General features: G+C 32.6%; 1 protein-coding gene across 6 annotated transcripts in view; it reads left to right on the top strand.

Annotated features, from left to right (window-relative positions):
- Nucleotides 1–20365, top strand: part of PALS2 (protein associated with LIN7 2, MAGUK p55 family member) — a 127335-nt gene that overhangs the window by 82195 nt on the left and 24775 nt on the right. For 2 of the 6 annotated variants that reach the window (XM_081284641.1, XM_081284640.1), the window contains exons 3-7: nt 210–362; nt 3359–3511; nt 4249–4476; nt 18023–18064; nt 19496–19627. In XM_081284641.1, the coding sequence (XP_081140767.1) occupies nt 210–362; nt 3359–3511; nt 4249–4476; nt 18023–18064; nt 19496–19627 (708 nt within the window). Of the gene's footprint in view, nt 1–209; nt 363–3358; nt 3512–4248; nt 4477–18022; nt 18065–19495; nt 19628–20365 lie in introns of those variants that run through there. The other 4 variants (XM_081284644.1, XM_081284643.1, XM_081284642.1 and 1 more) reach the window with 2 other exon arrangements.

Here is a 20365-nt window from a genome sequence, read left to right as displayed (position 1 = left end):
GGAGGCCAACGTTTATTATACTGCCTGGTATATTTACTTTAAAATTCAAATATTTCTACTGATAGAAATATTAAAATAGGTTTCAGTGAATCAAACCTCCAAGTATTATCTTTTAAAACTATGAAAAATAAATAAATGAAGAAGTAAACTATGGTCTGGAGCAAATGAAATAAAAGTACCATTACCTTAATAAACTGTTGTCTTCTCAGGCTCATGAGAGGCTTGAAGATTCAAAACTAGAAGCTGTCAGTGATAATAACTTGGAATTAGTTAATGAAATTCTTGAAGATATCACTCCCCTAATAAATGTGGATGAAAATGTGGCAGAACTGGTTGGTATACTCAAAGAGCCTCACTTCCAGGTAACCTTTCCCTACAGCTCTTCTCCCCAAGTTCCCTATGTTCCTGAAGTTCCTTAGTAGTTCATTTCCAGTTTTGGGTGATTTTTTTTTCCTTTGGAGAATTACTTGAGGCCTTTTTTTATAAGTATATAAATTCCAACTTAGATATTTTAATATTCTGATATGCTGAAAATACATAAATACACAGATATAACTGTACCTACTGTATAAATTTACAGAAATACATCACCATGGATTTTCCTTTGTGCAGTTAAAGAAAACAACATCCCCTTTCTAAGATCAGGTATCATGCTAGCAAAATTTTCCTCACCATGAGAATGTAATTTTTTTCTTCTTTACTGCCACTTTGTTTCCCATTACTCTTTGGGGTCAATGATGAACATTTTTTAGTATTGCTTCTCAAGACTCTGGTGCGGTTGATGATATGAAACAAAGGAGAGCTAAGGGTAGAAACTATTACCAAACATACTTATTCCACAGAGAAATAAGTACAGTTTAAAGTTTGGTCAGTAAATGAGTTAATCATTTTCACCAAGAATCTCCTTCATCAAATGACAAAAAGATTTCTTTTTAAAAACCTGAATTAATCAGGTTAGTGTGATATTGGGGAGTGTTAGGAAAATAGATGAATTGAAGAGAATGAAAACCCCAGAAATACATTCAGTCATATAGGGTAACATGATTTATGACAGAGACATTACTTTTTAGTGGAGAAAGGGTAACTAAGATGGAAGAATGTCACACGTTTTCCTTTGCAAATTCCATTGCAAATTTCACGTTTTCCATTGCAAAATCAAATAGTAACACCCCTTTGCTTTTTCTCAAAGTCTTTATGTGACTCTACAATAAATATGAAGATAACAGTGGGATGGGTCCTACATCAATCAGCACCTTTGGTACAAAAGCTGCAGACACACAGCAGGCACACGTTTTATGCAGGGACTAGTTGATTGTGTCCTTATAAGGAATGCTAAGGTATTTAGGTTTTATCCTGGAGACAGTCAGAATCCTAGTGGAGAGAAGGGTATTGTACATATGAGTTTCCAACCTAAATCTGTGTGTGACTTCTGTCTGTCAACCCCTTTTCCTCTTATGATGTTGACCTACTGAAGAGTCCAAGCCACTGTCATGTAGAGTGTGGCACTTCCAGGATTTGTCTGGCTGCTGCCCTGCTGGGTTATTCAGTTATCAATTCTATTTCCTATTACCAGAAGTTCTAGCTAAAAGGTTTATGATTCAAATCCATGATTTAGAACTACAGTTCATCTTAAGTGATTTGCAACATGAATTAGACTGTCAGAAGAAGTAGAATACCTGATTGCCGCCCCCCACACACACATTGTTGATTTGGTTCCTGAGTAAAGATGACAGTCTATTGTTTTCTATAAAATCTCCCCATGAAGTAATCTAGTCTGTTATTATTCTGACATTATATAAATGCTAGTTCCTATCAACCATTTACCTTCTAGAGAACACAAATTAATAATCTTTGCCTAGATCAATATTTTAATTAGTGGTTACAATATGACTCTTTTTTTCAAATTCTTGTTCTATTTTTATTAGCTGTGTTCTTTGATAAATATAGAGCTTCTCATCAGAGGGGCTGTTACCCTATAATGGATTTCCTCCTGGAAAAGCAGAGAAATGCTAGATCCTTCTCTTTACCTATTTTCAAAGCAAAGACTTGTTTAAAATAGCATTTTCTTATGATAACAACTTAGTTTCATATGATAGCAGCTTAGTTTTTTAGTCTTTTTGTGTTTTAAATAACATTGTGTACTTATTCAGTGTTTCAAGTATAATTACTCTTTGATTTTCAAATTGTCAAGACTTTAGCCATGTGGACAGATTTTTAGTACATTAATCTGAAGCATATGAGAGTTCTGAACTAGAATATAGGAAATTGGGAGTGTGTAAGAAGTGGTTCAAGTAACAGGAATGAAAAATACTGCCTGAGAATACAGGGTGGACAACCAAGCAGCCCAGCCTAGAGTTTTGAATAACTTCCAGCATTTATAGGAAGAATTCTTAACATATGCATTTGGGATTTCCTTTTGAATGTTTTTTCTTCAGTTTCTTACAAATGATTTCATGAAATGACTAGGAATTACCCATTAAGCCAATATCCAGATTGTTTTTTTTGTGTGTGTGAATTTGGTGTTATTTGTTCCCCTCTTCTATTTTGATTTATTGTTTTGAATTTGTAGTCTGTTCACTCAAAAATTTTTTTAAATTTAGCATTATGATGAATATGTGCAACTGTAGTAAAACTTATTCCTTTAGGGTAAGGATTGACAAACATTTTAAATATATAAATATATAAGAAATTCCTAGAATGCTAGATCAAAATCATCCATGATAATAACACAGAGAGGGAATATAATTTTAAAATGCAGTATATGGAGAATCTTTACTAACTCATTTTTTCCCTCAAAAATGTCTTTTATAGATTAAACCTTTATTAGTAGCAAAATTTTCTATCTCTGATATAAGATGCAGATATATATCTATTTTCTAATTCACATCTTTTTTAATACATTCCATAGGTATAGAAAATATATCAAGTTATTAGCAACATAAGTGTAAATATTAGGGTCCTTGTCATTTGGGTTTTTATAATACCTAATAAAATAAGAATTAATGGTAAATACTAAATTATTTTGATGACCTAGGTTTGGTTTCCAGTGAGCATGTCATTTTAAAAACATGTGACTGAATTCTTTCAATCTCTTCAAATCTAAGACAAGAATATAATACTATTTGATGATGAAAATATTTAAAGCTATTTTATGTAATTCTATTTTATATATTTAAAGCTATTTTTATATTTCTTTAAAAATATTCTATATATATTTGATTCAATTCATGTTTGGGAATTTAATAATGTACGCCTGGGAAATTTTTAGTACACCACTGGGCTAATGAACTAACAAATTATTTTTAGTAACTTATTCCATCAGTAGCTAATAACCACAGGCTGTGTTCACTTCTTACAGTCACTCTTGGAAGCCCATGATATTGTGGCATCAAAGTGTTATGATTCACCTCCGTCAAGCCCAGAAATGAATAATTCTTCTCTCAATAATCAGTTATTACCAGTAGATGCCATTCGTATTCTTGGAATTCACAAAAGAGCTGGAGAGCCATTGGTAAGTAGATAAATCAGTGCCTTCTTAAATCTTAAATGTAAACAAATTGTGACTCAGTCACTACTTTTATCTGTTTTTTTTCCTTTTTCTTAACATAATCTGAAAACTTTTTATCAGTCCTTTTTACCCACATATAAACACACAGCTGACAGTCTCTCAAATTGATTGAGTATATAAAACTAAAAAGAAAAGTTTAACTTAAGTATGCCAGTAGGTATCAAAGAATTCAAAAGAGAACTACTTCAATTCTTTCTGTCTTTAAAAAAATAATGAACTCAGGTTGCTTACTAATGATAGTATTAAAACATGGTATGAGGTTGGTTATTAAAAATTGAAGCCATTTTTCAAATACCTGTAAGTAGTGAAGTTCACTGTTTCTGCTGTTGTGGATCCTAAGAATAGTGAAATGAAGAAAAGGAAAAGCCAAGAATGAGAATGCACAAATACCCTTTCATATTTCCTTGACCTTCCTTTTATCCTGTGGAATACAGTCTAGATACTAGTATTTGTTTCATTTTTAGGGTTAACTTTTCCAAGAAAGTTCTTTTTGATGGGTGCTGTATATTCTTACAATTGCATCTAGCTGAATGGGATTAAAATATTAAGACAGGATTAATCATGGGAAAAGTAAGAACAACTTATATAGCTTTGGAATTATTTCTTATATTCATGAAAATTTACCTATTTCTTATTAATAAAATAAAATAAATGGTTATTCTGTTTCTTGTTTCTTCTAGGGTGTAACGTTCAGGGTTGAAAATAATGATCTGGTAATTGCCCGAATCCTTCATGGAGGAATGATAGATCGACAAGGTCTGCTTCATGTGGGAGATATCATCAAAGAAGTCAATGGCCATGAGGTTGGAAACAACCCAAAGGAATTACAGGAATTACTGAAAAATATTAGTGGAAGTGTCACCCTAAAAATTTTACCAAGTTATAGAGATACCATTACTCCTCAACAGGTTAGTAATAAAAGTTTGGTAATGTTAAGAATACCTAATAACCCTGTTAGATATAACCCACCAGTTGTTACCATTTTTGCAAAAGGAAAGAACTGCTTTAATTGTTCTGAATTGACTTATTTTGTCATGGGTGAATTAATGAATTTTTTAAAAACACTATCTTGCTATTATAAAGGAAATAGAAATTACATTTTTTGTGAACACTGTGAACCTCTGTCCTTAACATCTAGGTATCAGAAAAACCATAAATCCATTTAAATATTAATGTACAAACATTTTTGACATGTATTCCAGGCTTTGTATTAAGGCCTTTGAGAGGACATTGTGTATATCACTTCCAGATTAGTGTTCATGTGATAGGCTGAATAAAGAATGAAGCCAAAAAGGAGGATGGATACAGAAGATCTTGGACGCTTGGTTTGCAGACATTTGATCTGTATTTTAGGTAAAATAGATATTTGAATAAGGGAATATTTTAACAATCAAGACCAACTAGGTTAACAAGTGGCTACTGTAGTTATTGACGGAGATGATAAAAATGTATGATGAAATTATAAAGAAAGAAAAAGAAAGGAATTGCACAAAAATAGTTGAAAATTATAGTCGTATTTGAATGGAAAAGAGGATTTTCAAACTTAGAAAACAGAAATAGGAAATATTCATCATTTTTTAGATTGATACCTCTAATGTTCAATTTTATTCCAGAAATTTATTATTTCATGTAGGAATGAAATTTTACATTTTCTTGCATAAAATACTGCCAAGGTATCTTCCTTCATATTGCTAATACTAGAGCACAGGAACTTTGTTTTTATCTTCCATATAATTCTTCAAAATAATATTTGTTGAATGCCTATTTTAAACCGTTCTCTGGAAAATAGGGTGGACTATTTAGTTTTGAGTTCTACCAAATAAATGGAGCTTCTGAAAATAATAGGTTTATAATGAACTTTGATTGAAATGAAAGTGGAGACCTTAGTTTAAAAAAAAGGGAATTGTAAAAATAAAATGCATTAATACTTAGACATCTCATGTTACTGTTACTTTTCCATTTGTGACAACATGAGACCTGTCTTGCACCTCAATAGATTAGAAGAGTAAAATCTAAGTTTTGCTATTTTTTGGTTATTTTATATGCATTGTGATAGGAAGATCCCTTCAAACCCCCTTCCCCCAATGGTCTTAGCTTCAGAATTCCTACAGTTCACCATGGCTACAATGGAGTTTACAGGCAAAATAAATTTTTGTGATATTAAGTTTCTATGTAGATTCTGTATCTTTTTTAAAAAAATTTATTTGTTCTAATTAGTTATACATGACAGTAGAATGTACTTTGACACATCATACATAAATGGAGTATAACTTCTCATTCTTTTGGTTGTACATGATGTTATAAAGATTGTGTAATCGAATATGCACTTAGGGTAATAATGTCTGATTCATTCAACTATCATCACTCCTCCCAAAACCCCTCCCCTCCCTTCACTCCTCTCTAATAATTAAAGTACCTCTGTTCTTCCCTAGTACCCCCCACCTTTATTGTGAATTAGCATCTAAATATCAGAGAAAACATTCAGCCCTTTGGTTCTTTGGGATTAGCTTATTTTGCTTAGCATGATGTTCTCCAGTTCCATCCATTTACCTGAAAATGCCATAATTTCATCCTTCTTTAAGGTTGAGTAAGTTTCCATTGTGTATATATACTACAGGTTCCTTATCCATTCATCTGTTGAAGGGCACCTAGGTTGGTTCCATAGTTTACTATTGTGAATTGAGTTGCTATAAACATTGATGTGGCTGTGTCACTGTAGTATGCTGATTTTAAGTCCTTTGGGTATAAACGAAGGAATGGGATAACTGGGTCAAATGGTGGTTCCATACCAGGTTGTACTGCTTTCCATAGTGGTTTCACCAATTTGCAGTCCCACCAGCAATGTATGAGTATACCTTTTACCCCACATCCTTGCCAACATTTGTAGTTGCTTTTATTCTTGATAATTGCCATTGTGGCTGGAGTGAGATGGAATCTCAATGTAGTTTTGATTTGCATAGATTCTGTATTGTGTACACTGAATAGAATGAAATGTGTAGATATTTAGTCTTGACTTAAGTATATTTTCCTATCCCATACCTTCTGAAACTCTAGCTTTCACTTAGCCTTTAGAGCTGGGGGAGGTGATTAAAATGGGGGAGAAGAGGTTCTATGAGCTTGTGAAGCAGACTCAGGCCTATCCGACCGTAAAAATGGAAAGACTATAACGTGGAGGATCCCAAAGGAGGACTACAGATGTCCAAAGGGGGACTTTTGAAAAAACAAACAGGGGAGCTATTACTCATTACATTGGAATAATAGACATAAGTCAGGACTGCCCTGAGCAACCCAGGAGCACCCTGCTAAGAGAAACTATGAGAAAGGAAGGGCATTTAGCCTCCTCAACTCTGTGTAGTAGCTTTATCATATAGTTCAATAAATTTCACATGTCTCTGGTTTTGTTTTCTGCAGATTCAGTTACCTGCAGTCAACCAAAGTCTTAAAATGTTAATTGGAAAATTGCTAAATAAAGAACTCATAAGTTTTAGATTGCACACTATTCTGATTAGTATGATGAAATATTGCACTGTCCTATTCTGTTCCAACCAGAGGATGAATAATTCCTTCATCTAGTGCACCTATGCTGTGTACGCTACCTCTCACCATTCACTTAGTGGCTGAATCTATTACCTGATCACCAGTTGTGGTATCACAAAGCTTGTGTTCCTGCAACCCGTTTTATTTCATAACAACCCCGAAGCACAAGAAAAGTAATGCTGGCAATTCAGATATGCCAATTCAAAAGCCATAAAGTGATTCTTTTGAGTGAAAAAGTGAAACTTTGACTTAATAAAGAAAGGAAAATAATTCGATGCTGAGATCAGTAAGATATACATCAAGAACAAATCTTTAAGCTACAAAATTGTGAAGAAAGATTAGTGCAAACTTTGTGTTCTCACCTCAAACAGCAAAAATTACGGCCATTTTGCCTATGAAGTGCTTAGTTAGGATGGAAAAGGCATTGAATTATAGAGTTTGGTGCTATCAGACGTTTCAGGCATCCATTGAGAGATCTGGAATGTGTTCCCATGGGAAAGTGCAGATTCCTATGCTATGGAGTCAGTTGCAGCTCTTTCTCTGGATTTCTGTAAATGTAGATGGAAGCCAGGTAGTCTCCCTGCCACGGTGGTGTTTTTCAAAGCACGCCAGTAGATCATTTTTGTCAGAATGCTTTGGGATTACTAGCTAATAGTCCAAAATCTGTATGAGATCTCTATTTTTAAATATGAGGACTAGGGTAATCTGGACATTGTAGCCAGTCTGAAGTTCTTCACCTTACATGTAGTTTAGGTTTCTAGAGGCTGTTCATAATTCTGTTTCTTCATTAGGACCAAACTGATAGGAATTCTCTTTTATTCATTGTTTAAGATCAGCATGACCTGAATACCAAAAATATTATAGGGAAAGAAATTACATTAAATTTCATTTAAGAATATATATGTAAAAATCCCAACAAAATAGTGACAAATAAAATTTAATTGTGCTTAAAGGAGATCATAATATAACCATGTCTACATTGGATATATTGTGAGTATGCTAGTAGCATAGTTTCATATTAGAAAACCCATATATGAAACTAGACACATTAACAAATTAAAACAGAATAATCTCAATAGAGTACTTGATAAAATTCAACACCTATTTTTTCTTAAAGTATTTTATTTATTAGTGAATTGTAGTTATACATAATATTGTGCTTCATTTTGAGATAATGATATAAGCATGGAATATAATTTGTTCCAGTTCAGTTTCCCGTATTTCCCTACATCCTCCCCTGTTTCCCTTCCTCTACTCTACTAGTCCTCTATTTATTTATAGATTTTTTTCAATTAGTGCTTTATAGATATACATAAAGGTGAAATTACCTGCTGTATATTTATATTTGTACTTACCATAATTTGGATAATTTTATTCCACCATTCCTTTCTTTTTCTGTCCTTCCTCCCTCCCTATCAACCCTCTGCTTCTCTGATCTCCCTTCTATTTTCATAGGGATTCCCCTACCAGCCACTTTTTCCCCCTTGGTTTGGTCTAGATTCTATATATAAAAGAAAACATTCAACCCTTTTCTTTTCTGTATGTGGCTTATTTCTCTTAGCATGGTGTTTTCCAATTCCAGCCATTTGCCAGCAAATGCCATAAGTCATTCTTCTTTATAGCTGAGTAAATCATGCATATATACCATATTTTCTTTATTCTTTTTTTGATGGGCAATTGGGTTGATCTCATAATTTGACTGTTGTCAGTTGCACTGCTATAACATTGATATGACTATATCACTCTAGTATGCTGATTTTAGTTCTTTTGGCTAAATGCCAAGGAGTGGCAAAGCTGAGTCATATGGTAGTTACATTCCTATTTTTTTTTTTTGAGGAATATCTTTACTGCTTTCCAGAGTGTTGTACTAATTTGCAGTCCCACCAGTAATGTATAAGTGTATATTTTCCCCCAACATCCTTGCCAACATTTGTTGTTGCTTGTATTCTTGATAGTTTTCAATTTGACTGGAGTGATACGAAATCTCGATGTACTTTTGATTGGAATGTTGCTAGGAATGTTAAACATTTTTTCATATATTTTTTAGTCATTTGTATTTCTTCTTTTGAGAAGTGTCTGTTTAGTTCTTTTGTTCATTTATCTATTGGAGTTAAATTTTTTGAGTTCTTTAAGTATTATGGATATTAATTCCCTGTCAAAGGAGCAGCTGGCAAAAATCTTTCATTCTGCAGGCTCTCTCTTCACACTCTTAATTGTTTCCTTTGCTGTGCAGAAGCTTTTTAATTTGATTCCATCCCATTTATAGATGCTTGGTTTTATTTCTTACACTTTAGTAGTGTTGTTAGGGAAGTCAGTGCCTGCACCTATATGATAGAGTATTGTTATGCCTGTATATTTTCTTTTCTTTTTTCTAGCAGTTGCAAAATTTCTAGGTCTTGATCCACATTGAGTCCACTTTTGTGCAGGTTGAGAAAGAAGTATTTGTTTTCAATCATATACATATGGATATTCAATTTTCCTAGCACTGCTTGTTAGAAAGGCTATATTTTTCCCAGCATATATTTTTGGCAACTTGTCAAATACTGTATGACTGTGTCTGCGTGGATTTGTCTCATGTTTTCTATTTGATTCCAATAGTCTTCATGTCAAATGTTTTTGGGCCAATACCATACGGGTTTGTTGCTGTAGCTCTGTAATACAATTTGAGATCTGGTATTGTGATGCCTCCAGCATCACTCTTCTTGTTCAGGATTGCTTTTGCTATTCTGGATCTTCAAAATGAATTTTAGGACTAATTTTTCTAGTTTTGTGAAAAATGTCATTGGTATTTTTTTAAGTTGTAGATGGACACAATATCTTTATTTTCATTTATTTATTTTTATGTGGTGCTGAGGATTAAACCCAGGATCTCACACCTTCGAGGCAAGCAGTCTACCACTGAGCTACAACCCCAGCCCCAGTATTTTGATGAGGATTGCATTGAATCCATATATTGCTTTTGGTTGTGTGACCATTTTAACAATATTAATTCTGCCTATTCAAGAACATCCTGCTTCTAAGATCTTTGATTTCTTTCATCGGAGTTCTATAGTTTTCATTGTAGAGATCTTTCACCTCATTGGTTGGATTTATTATCAAGTTTTCTTTTGTTTTTTTTTTTGAGGTTATTGTGAATGTCATAGTTTTCCTGATTTCTTTCTTAGCAGATTCATTATTGGATTATAGGAAAATGATTGATTTGTGTATGTTGATCTTATATCCTGCTACTTTGCTGAATTTGTTTATCAGGTCTAGAAATCTTTGGTGAAGTTTTTTTGGGTCTTCCAAATATAGAATCATGTCACTAGCAAACAGGTAATTTGCATTCCTTCAATTGCCTTTTTTGTCTGATAGTTCTAACTAACTAGAGTTTCAAGAACTATATTGAGCAGATGAGATTGGTTTTTAGAGGAAATGCTTTCAGTTTTTCTTGGTTCATTATGATGTTGGTTTTTGGTTTGTCATATCTAGCCTTTATAATGTTGAGGTTAAGTTCCTCCTATCTCTAGTTTCTCCAGTGTTTTTAACATGAATGGGTGCTGGGTTTTGTTGAATGCTTTTTCTGCATCTGTTGAGATGATCATGTGATCATTATTCTCCTTAACTCTAGTTATGTGATAAGTCACATTTATTGATTTGCGTATGTTGAACCACCTTTGCATCCCTGAAATGAAAAGTATGTGATCATGGTGTACAGTCTTCTTAATGTGTTTTTTGATATGGTTTACCAGAATTTTATTAAGTATTTTTGTATCTATGTTCATCAGGATGTTGTTCTGAAGTTTTCTTTCCTTGATGTGTCTTTGGTTTTGGTATCAGGGTGATACTGGCTTTATAGAATGTATTTGGAATTTAAATGTTCACTCCTTTTCAATTTCATGGAGTAATCTGAGAGAGACTGGTGTTAGTTCTTCTTTAAAGGTCTGGTAGAACTCAGCTAAGAAGCTATCTGGTCCTGGGCTTTTCTTTGTTGGGAAGCTTTTAATTGCTGTTTAAGTTTCATTGCTTGATGTTAGTTTGTTTAGGTTTTCTGTACCTTTGTGTTCAATTTGGGTAGATCATACATGTCTAGAAATATGTTAGTATCTTCTAGGTTTCCCTGTTTATTGGTGTATAAATTTTCAAAATAGTTTCTAATGATTCTCTGGATTTCATAACTATCTGGCAATATCTCCTTTTTCATCTCTAATTTTGCTTATTTGGTGCTTTTTTCTTTGGGTTAGTTAAGCTAAGGTTTTGTTCTTCTTTTTCTAGGACCTTAAAGTGTAATATTAGATTATTTATTTAGGATATTCTTTTTTTTTTTTTTAATGTAAGAACACAGTGCTGTAAACTTTCCTCTTAGAACTGCCCTCATACTGTCTGAGGGATTTTTTTTTAAATATTTTTTAGTTGTTGATGAATCTTTATTTTATTTATGTGTATGTGGTACTGAGAATCAAACCCAGTGCCTCACGCATGCTAGGCAAGCATACCACCACTGAGCCACAACCCCAGCCCCTATCTGAGGGATTTTGATGTATTATTTGTCTATTCTCGTTTGTATCTAAGATTTTAAAAAATTTATCCCTTTATATAAAATTTTAAAAAATATATCCCTTTAGATCTATTCATCATTAAAATGGTTTCTGTTTTTTATCTTGTTGATTTCTAATTTCATTTCTTTATGAACTGACATGATACAAGGAATTATTTCTGTTTCTGTATTTGCTAACGTTCTTTGTGCCTTAAAATATATTGTAGAGAAATTTCCATGTGCCACTGAGAAGAAACTGAATGTATTTGTTGATGATTTAAATATTCTATAGTTGTCTGTTAGCTCCATTTAATTAAGAATATTTTTTAGTTCAGAAAAGTTTTTACATAGTTTGGATTACCTACCTAATGGTGAAAGAGGTGCGTTGAAATCACTCAATATTATTTTTTTAAATGAGTTTTTTAAAAATAACTAAATTATTTTTTAGTTTCAGGTGGACACAATATCTTTTATTTTCTTATTTTTATGTGGTGCTGAGAATCGAACCTAGTGCCTCACTCATGCTAGGTGGGCACAATACCACTTGAGTCACACCCCCAGCCCACTCAATATTATTTTATTGTGATCTATTTGATTCGTTTTTTGAGGGGAGGGAGGGTGGTACCAGGGATTGAACTCAGTGGTACTCAACCACTGAGCCATATCCCCAGCCCAATTTTGTATTTTATTAGAGACAGGGTCTTACTGAGTTGCTTAGCGTCTCACAGTTGCTGAGGCTGGCTTTGAATTTGGGATCCTCCTGTCTCAGCCTCCTGAGCCACTGGGATTACAGGTATGTGCCACTGTGCCCAGCTTGATTCATTATTTTTAAATATTAGTAAATTTAAAACAAGAGGAAACCTCCTTTTATTTTAAAAAAAGAAAAACTGGAACAAATATTTTTTGAATAGTTGAATATTAGAAGCTTTCTTTTAAAGAGAGAAACTGGACTCTGTTGGTCTGCCTGAGATCTCTTTACGTGCCAACTCCAACTTCCCATGGAGCCCCATTTCCAGCATAATAAATGAGCCCATCATAAACCAAGAGAAACTTGTTAATATGAAACACAACTGTGTATTGGTAGAAAGGAACTGCCCTCAAATGATAAAACCATCAATATCTGTTATAACAGATGATAGCTTCAGTTTTCCTTAAATTAGGAATGAACAGTATATGTTTGCAAACTAGGGAATTGATCCATTTAATAATCTCAGCATTGAGATATAGCTGGCAACAAACACTTTCACCATTCCCAGCCATTTGAGACAAAGCAGCTGACAGAATGTCACCCAGGATCCTAAATCAGCTTGGCACTGACAAGCTTAAGGACCCTGGCAGAAACTGGATGGAAAAGCACAACTTGCTACAGAGAAGAAGGGTGATCTTGTTCAGAATTTTGATGAGGATCTCAGCAATGAAGCAAACTGAATTGATTTAACTTCTTAAAGAAATAATAATGAAATGTTAAGGATTTTTGACTGCTTTTAAAGTTTTCATTTGGGATATAACAACATATAGATCTGTAATATTTTAAATTCGAAGGCTCTTGGACATTTTTACTTTTTAATTATTCCTTATACTCAATTATTTGTTTGCTGTTAATTAAGTCAAAGAACTGAGAAACTGAAGTGTAAAACAAAGGTGAATAAAGTCTTTGCCCAGTTTAAAAAAAATGGAAGTAAAGAAGGGTGTTCATTGGCACCACTTTCAGTTAATATTTTCCTGAAAATTTCACAAGCATAGTATGGCAAAAATAAATTGTAAAAACAAAAGATTTTAGAAGTATGACAAAAAATTGATTTTTTTGCATGAAAACCTCCCCTAAAATTATACATTTAGAAGTAATAGTTTAATAATTTATCAAAGTAATAGAAAAATAAATTAATATGCAACAATCACTTGAATTTTATGTCATAGCAGACATCTAAAAACATAACTAGATCATTTACAATAGAGGTACAGAATGTCACATTTGTGTTAAGAATAAATCTAATGAAAAAAGTCAAGACCTCTACACCAAAAAAAAAAAAAAAAAAAAATGTGAAGAGTTCTTATAGAGAGATCATATTCATGGATAGGAAGACAATATTGTGAAAATGTCAGTTTTCCTCAAATTGACTTATAGATTAAATGAAATTTCAATCAGAATTCCAGCAAGATTTTTCATGGCCTTTGAATAAGATAAATAGCTAAGACACTTTAGAGGCCAAAAAGGGAGGGGGCAGGAATAGGGGCTTATTGTATAGAAATCAAGATATTGTATTGGCATAAGAATAAATAGTATGATCAGTGGAATAGAGAGCTCAGAAAAAGACCTGTGTGTGTCCCCCACACCCCTTTGGAATATGACAAAGACATCATTCAGTAAGAAAAGAAGAAAGTACTCAAGGAATGGAGGGAAATTGGTTTATTCATAGGGATAATATTTGAAATTGTCTTCCCATTTCATTCTCTATATTCAAATCAAGTAAAATACACTTGGTCAGTAAATATTTGCAGTTATATTAGAAATCACAGTGTGAAATTCCATCTTATACTGTTCAATGGGCAAAATCGGTTGAAAGTTCGTGTGTAACAAGATGCAGTAATTTCCTAGAGTAGTTCTTAATATGTACAACTGGAAACAGGTTAACAAGCATGTAAATCCAAAATCATTACATGCATATAGTATAGTATTTTTAATTCAAAATAACTAAATGCATACTTTCAAACAATATATATATAGATGCAATTAAATCTATATACAAAAGGTAAAGAAAGGAGTTTGTGAATAAAGGTCCAGGGTAAGAGTTGGGGAAGCCAGGATGATGGAAGAGACAGAATGGAATAAGGACAGGAGGACCACACAGGCTTAGACTGTGTTTTGGTTGGCAAATCCATGTTGTTGTTCATTATATTATTAACCCTCATATGGGCCAATGACTCAAATGTGACAGAAATTTGAGAATTTTGATTAGCATAATTTTGAATAGCCTAAGTTAATATGTTTTTTAATAAAATTTTACTACACCAACTGAAACTTAAATTTGTGGCCCCCAGATGGATTTGCCCCTCAAATCTTTTTAAGATATATATATATATATATATATATATATATATATATAGTCTCCTTGCTTGTCTCAAAATGTGTGTGTGTGTGTGTGTGTGTGTTTAACCAAGTAGTTCACATGCATATACTGAGAAAATCTTCAGAAAAGAACATCCTGATTTGCAGAGATTTTCTTCCAGTATCTGGCTTGACTTTTCATTCTCTTAACAGTGTCAATCATTCAAATATGTATATTTATATTCATATACATTTTCTTTTGTAAGTCATGCTTTTGTTGTTTTGTAAGAAATCATTGTATAATCCAAGGTCAAAGATTTTTTTCCTTTATTCTAGAAGTTTTGTAGTTCTGTGCTTTATAGCTAGGTTTTATATATAGTGTGAGGAAAAGATCAAAGTTGGTATTTTTCTTTTACTTTTTGCATATAAATATTCATTTTTTTCTAGTTCTGTTTATTGAAAAGAAAAACTTTCAAGCTCAGAAAATTTTTTTCTAGTTTCTTCAGATATTTTTTGACCCCTCTATTTCTCTTTTTTCTATCCATTTACATAGCAGGCTCCTTGAAGTTCTCTCATAATTCACTAATGTGCTATTCATCGGGTCTTTTTTCCTCCATATTTTCCATATGGATAGTTTCTATTGCTGTATCTTTGGTTTACTATTTTTTTCTTCTGCATTTGCTATTAATCACAACTGACTTTTTAATCATAGAAAAATTAGTTTTTATTTCTTTAGGTTCAAATTGTGTGTGTGTGTGTGTGTGTGTGTGTGTGTGTATCATGTGTACACTTAACATGCCCACTCTTGAACATCTGAACACAAAATGTAAAATTAAAATAATGATCATACTGGCCTCGTCTATTGGTTCTATTATTTTCATCTTTTCTGGGCTACTCTTAATTGGCTTTTCTCTTCCTTCTAGGTTATATTTTCCTGATCACTTTCAATTGGCTGTCAGGCATCATGAATTTTAGTTTGTTGGGTGGTGGATATTTTTGTATTAGGAATATTTTTAAGTTTTGTTCTTTGATGCAGTTACATGGAAGTACTCTGATCCTTTGAAATCTTGCTTCTTAAGCTTTGATAGATGCAACCAGAGCAGGGGAAGTCTAGGGCATTGCCCTTCTAAGTACTCTACCCAGTGTCTCATGAATCATGAGATTTTTTTTCCCCACCAACCTGGTGAGAATGGATGCTATTCTTGACTTTATATGACCTCCTGATATTTGACATTTTCAAGTGCCCCATCAGTTAGGAAGGAGCAGCTGGGTACTTTCCTTATATGCATGCACTAAACAGGGGACAGTTAAAAACTGGAGGGAGTCCCTGTGCTTCTTAAGTCCTCCCTCTCTGTAGCTTTTTCCTCACTGATACTCTTTTCAGTACTCTGTTGCCTTCTCAATCTTCCTGATCTCCCAGTTCATCTCCTCAACTTGGAGATCACCAGACTCCAGCAGGAGTCTTCTCGCCTGAGTTGCATCCAGGGACCTTTCCCTGTGCAATTAACTGGGGCAGATGTGCAGTTCATGATTTTGTTTGATGACATCTTGTAGAGATCACTGTCTTTCTTGCCTGATCTCTGATGTCTTGAGAAACATTGTTTCTTATATTCTATCCAGTTTGCTAGATGTTTCAGAAAATTTAAATTTTTGATTAAGTGAATCTTTCTCATGGTTCAGAAATCAAAAAAATCTAAGTAGGTATTCAGTTGCCTCCCTGTGAATCCTTTCTGCTATCAGTCTAATACCCATCATCCCAATAAGAAACTGTGCTATTAGTTTTATCTTTCTGTAGTTTCTTTATTCATATGCAAGTAAATAAAAATTATATACTCTTACTCCCCTTCCACTTCCTTTTTCATGAAAGGTTTTCATGATATGCATGCTATTTTGAATCTTCTTTTTTTTTTTCACTTAAGCATGCATCTTAGATCTTTCCTCTTCATACCTAAACTGCCTCCCCTCACCACCCTCTTTCACTCACAAATGCTTTTTAACTGCTACAATAGTGTTATATAACATAGGCTTATCATCAGTTGTTTAACCAATTCCCTATTGTTAAATAGTTAGGTTCCTTCTAATCTTTTGCTGTTTGGAATAACTTAGTAGTAGTCTTGTACATAAATCATTTTGCATGTATTTGATTAATAGAACTATTGAATCCATTCTCAGAAGTAGATTACTAGGTCAGAGGGTTTATGCATTTGTAATTTTCATAGTTTTTCCCGAATTGTCCTCCCAAGGGGCTGAACCATCTTCCACAAGTCTATTAGAGATATGGACTAATAGGTGTTTTTCCTATCTATAGAATATATCAAACATTTGGATTTACACTAGTAAAATAGGAATAAAATGTTGCAGTTTCAATTTGTATTCTGAGGTTGATCATCTGTGTGAAAGGAAAGTAATTTTACTCTTCTAATTTTTGTTCATTCAGTACTTATTTGTAAAAAAAATAAGAATGAGAAATTGAAATGCTTTAGTTGATGGTGTTTAGTAACTTCTTTATAAAGAACAGTTAGGGGCCGGGGTTGTGGCTCAGTTAGTGGGCAGAGCGCTTGCCTAGCATGCATGAGGCACTGAGTTTGATCCCCAGCACCACATAAAAATAGGAAAATAAAATAAAGGTATCGTGTCCAACTACAGCTAAAAAATAAATATTTTTTTAAAAAAGAACAGTTAACAAATTCATAGCCTACTAGTGAAACACTTCAAGATTCAATTAATAAATAATTACATTAAATATAGTAAATTCTCCAATGATTTTAAGGTTATTATAGAATATCTCTATCAAAGCTGGATTAATTGATTTTTCAGGCAGATTTTACCTAAGTAAAACTAGGTTTAATCTGAATTTGAGCATAAGGGAATGATCCAAAATTAGTTGGATAGATGAAAACATAATTGTTCCTTCTAGAAATTTTTATATTTGAGAAATGTAATTTGTTTTCCACAAATAATTATATTTCCAGAATAATTTTAAGGAAAGTAGGGGAATGCATGTTTGAAATTTGGATTAAATTTGTAACTTTATGGTTACAAAATATGTTCCCACACATAAGAAGGACAAACATGGTTAGATAATAGGACATGGTTCTTCATCAAGCTCCCCTTTTATTAGAAATGAAGAACATGCAGGTATTTTATAACTATATATACCATTTCCTTTTCTCTGCCTCATCTTAAGTACCTCTAACTTATTGCTTCTATCATTTATAATTTGTGGGCAATTAATTAGAGAGGTAGTTTCTTTACCAAGTGAAACAATAAAATGGCCCAGAAGTTATTTATACTTTATTGATTTATTATAAATTAAAAGCTGGCTTTATTTATGCAATTAAAAATATATTTTTAGAGTTACATCAACATGGAGAGGCATCCAGCACACATGCGTCAGGTATGAAGTCATTCCAGAGTATTCTCTGGTATTCTCTTTTTCTTCCTTATCAGTCAACTAAATTTACCTTGATTAAACTTATTGTTTGGTTTTTTTCCCACTCCCAAAACATAGAGCTGCATGCCATTGTCAAGTTATCCAGCTGACACATTTTAGCAATCTTAATATTGTTTGTATGCTTGCTTTTTAGATACTTCTAAAATTGTATATCAGGCTAAAAAAAATGGCTTACTGATTTTTTAGCATTAGTTTTTAGTTTTTTCAAGTTGTTGAAAATGTTCTCAATGCTTTCTATCACAATCATCTAATTTTAAATAACTAAATTTTGTCATATGTCCCCAAACTTAGTTATTTTTAAATTATTTTAGTATGCATCTATCATATTAATTTTTATCACACTAATAATATATGCACTTGTACTATTTGAATCTCCTGTTTGGTTATAGTTATGGAAGTATAATAAAATAGAGAAATACTATTGTTATTTTGACTAATTGTGTGCTTTCCTGCTTACTAAAGTATACCTGCTGATTAATACTGAGGCTGTTCTTTAGAAGATAAAATTTGAATTTCTGTAAATATGTGTGAAAAAAGTCTGTTTTTAAAAAGCAGTTGTCTGAACTTTCAAATGTTGAAAATGCTTAAATTAATTAGAATTCAAACTAAAGTGAACAAGCAAAATATCCCAGATAACTGACATACTTTTGTTAATAAAGCAGATTTAAAAGAAACATGTATATGTAAATGAATTTAAATTGGAAAATAGTTAAAAGGCTTTTTCAGTATTTGTCTTACAATTAATTTAGTGCTGATCATTTAAATATAAGTGACCATATAAATCAGAGCAAGTTAATTTTTAAAAACTGTTTTTCATATTAGTTTTGGCCAGTGTAAATATGTTTGATTAAAAAAAATTACCAGGGATGAAAGTTGATTTTTTTTAAATTTTCTTTAAGATTACCAAATGTATTTCAGGTCTAACTTCACCACGAACTTTTATATTTTAATTTTTGTGTCAGGATCCCTTTACAAAGTCAGCCCTAATATATCTGAAATATATGCCTTCAGTCAACTGCATACTTTATTTCAGGATATTAATTGAAAAGTAACATTAAAAATTATGCAGTATTGGTTGAAAAATCAAATAAAAAGATTGGGGGAATGTAGAAAAATGTGGAATGGAATAATTGTCAAACTTTGCTGATTTAAGATTAATTAAAATACAATTTTAATATAGTACTAATGTTTACTGTTTTTTTCTGATGCCAAATTTTGTTACATCTTGATTTTTACTTGTGAGAGACAAATTCCTTATTTGAAGTACTAAGTACATGTCACTTACAATTAAATCACAGAGCTTTGAAAAGGAATTCAAAAATCCAGTGGCAAATAACTCATTTATGGTATTTTTCATTGTTATGTGTGTTTTAGGTATTTGTAAAGTGTCATTTTGATTATAATCCATACAATGATAACCTGATACCCTGCAAAGAAGCAGGATTGAAATTTTCCAAAGGAGAAATTCTTCAGATTGTAAATAGAGAAGATCCAAACTGGTGGCAGGTTAGTATGCTTCTCAAATGTTCTTCAATTGCTTTTCTATTTTTAGTCTTAGATCTGGCCATTATCTGAATATTCAGGAGGAAGGTATTACCATTCCTTCCCTGATTTTTCCCACGTGAACAGCTTCTGTCTCCTGGCTACTAATTTTGTGGAAAAAAAGAGCAAATTGCAAGAGAATTTGTGAGTAGCTATTAATCAATTCAGAATTCACCCACCTATGGTACAGTTCCACTGGTTTAGGGATTGGAGCAATTGGTTCTTTCACATGGGTGATTGCATTAAACTATGCTATGAGCAGGAAGAACTCACTTGGGGTCAACCCTTTTGTATAGTCTTATCTTCTCCCTTTCTGTTTATGTTCATGGCAAGTATAGCATAATTTCTTAAGGTCTTAAATCTATTTGCTCACCTCTTCTCAGTTATTAAGAAATGAAGGTTTGCTATATTAGTTTTGTTTATGTCTTGGATTAAAATCTGTGAATAAAAAAAGAAATGTGTGTCATCACTGTATTTTTCCCTTTCCCCATCTTCCATAAGATCTATGTGGTGATGTTATTTTTCCTTTCCTCTAATACTACTTTCAGAAAGTTTTAGAAACAGTAATGAGTGTTTTTGTAATTGTATCAGCAAACAATTGCAGTCAAAATTGGAAAAACTGACAAATCAAAAAGTCTGGAAGCTTTTTAACTGTCATGCCAAATGACTGTCTCATTAAAGAACATAGTATAAGAGGAAAGA

The sequence above is a fragment of the Spermophilus citellus genome (assembly GCF_964194105.1).
Source record: "Spermophilus citellus genome assembly, chromosome: 3".
Classification (NCBI taxonomy): Eukaryota; Metazoa; Chordata; class Mammalia; order Rodentia; family Sciuridae; genus Spermophilus; species Spermophilus citellus.
This window is presented reverse-complemented; position numbering and strand designations above follow the sequence as displayed.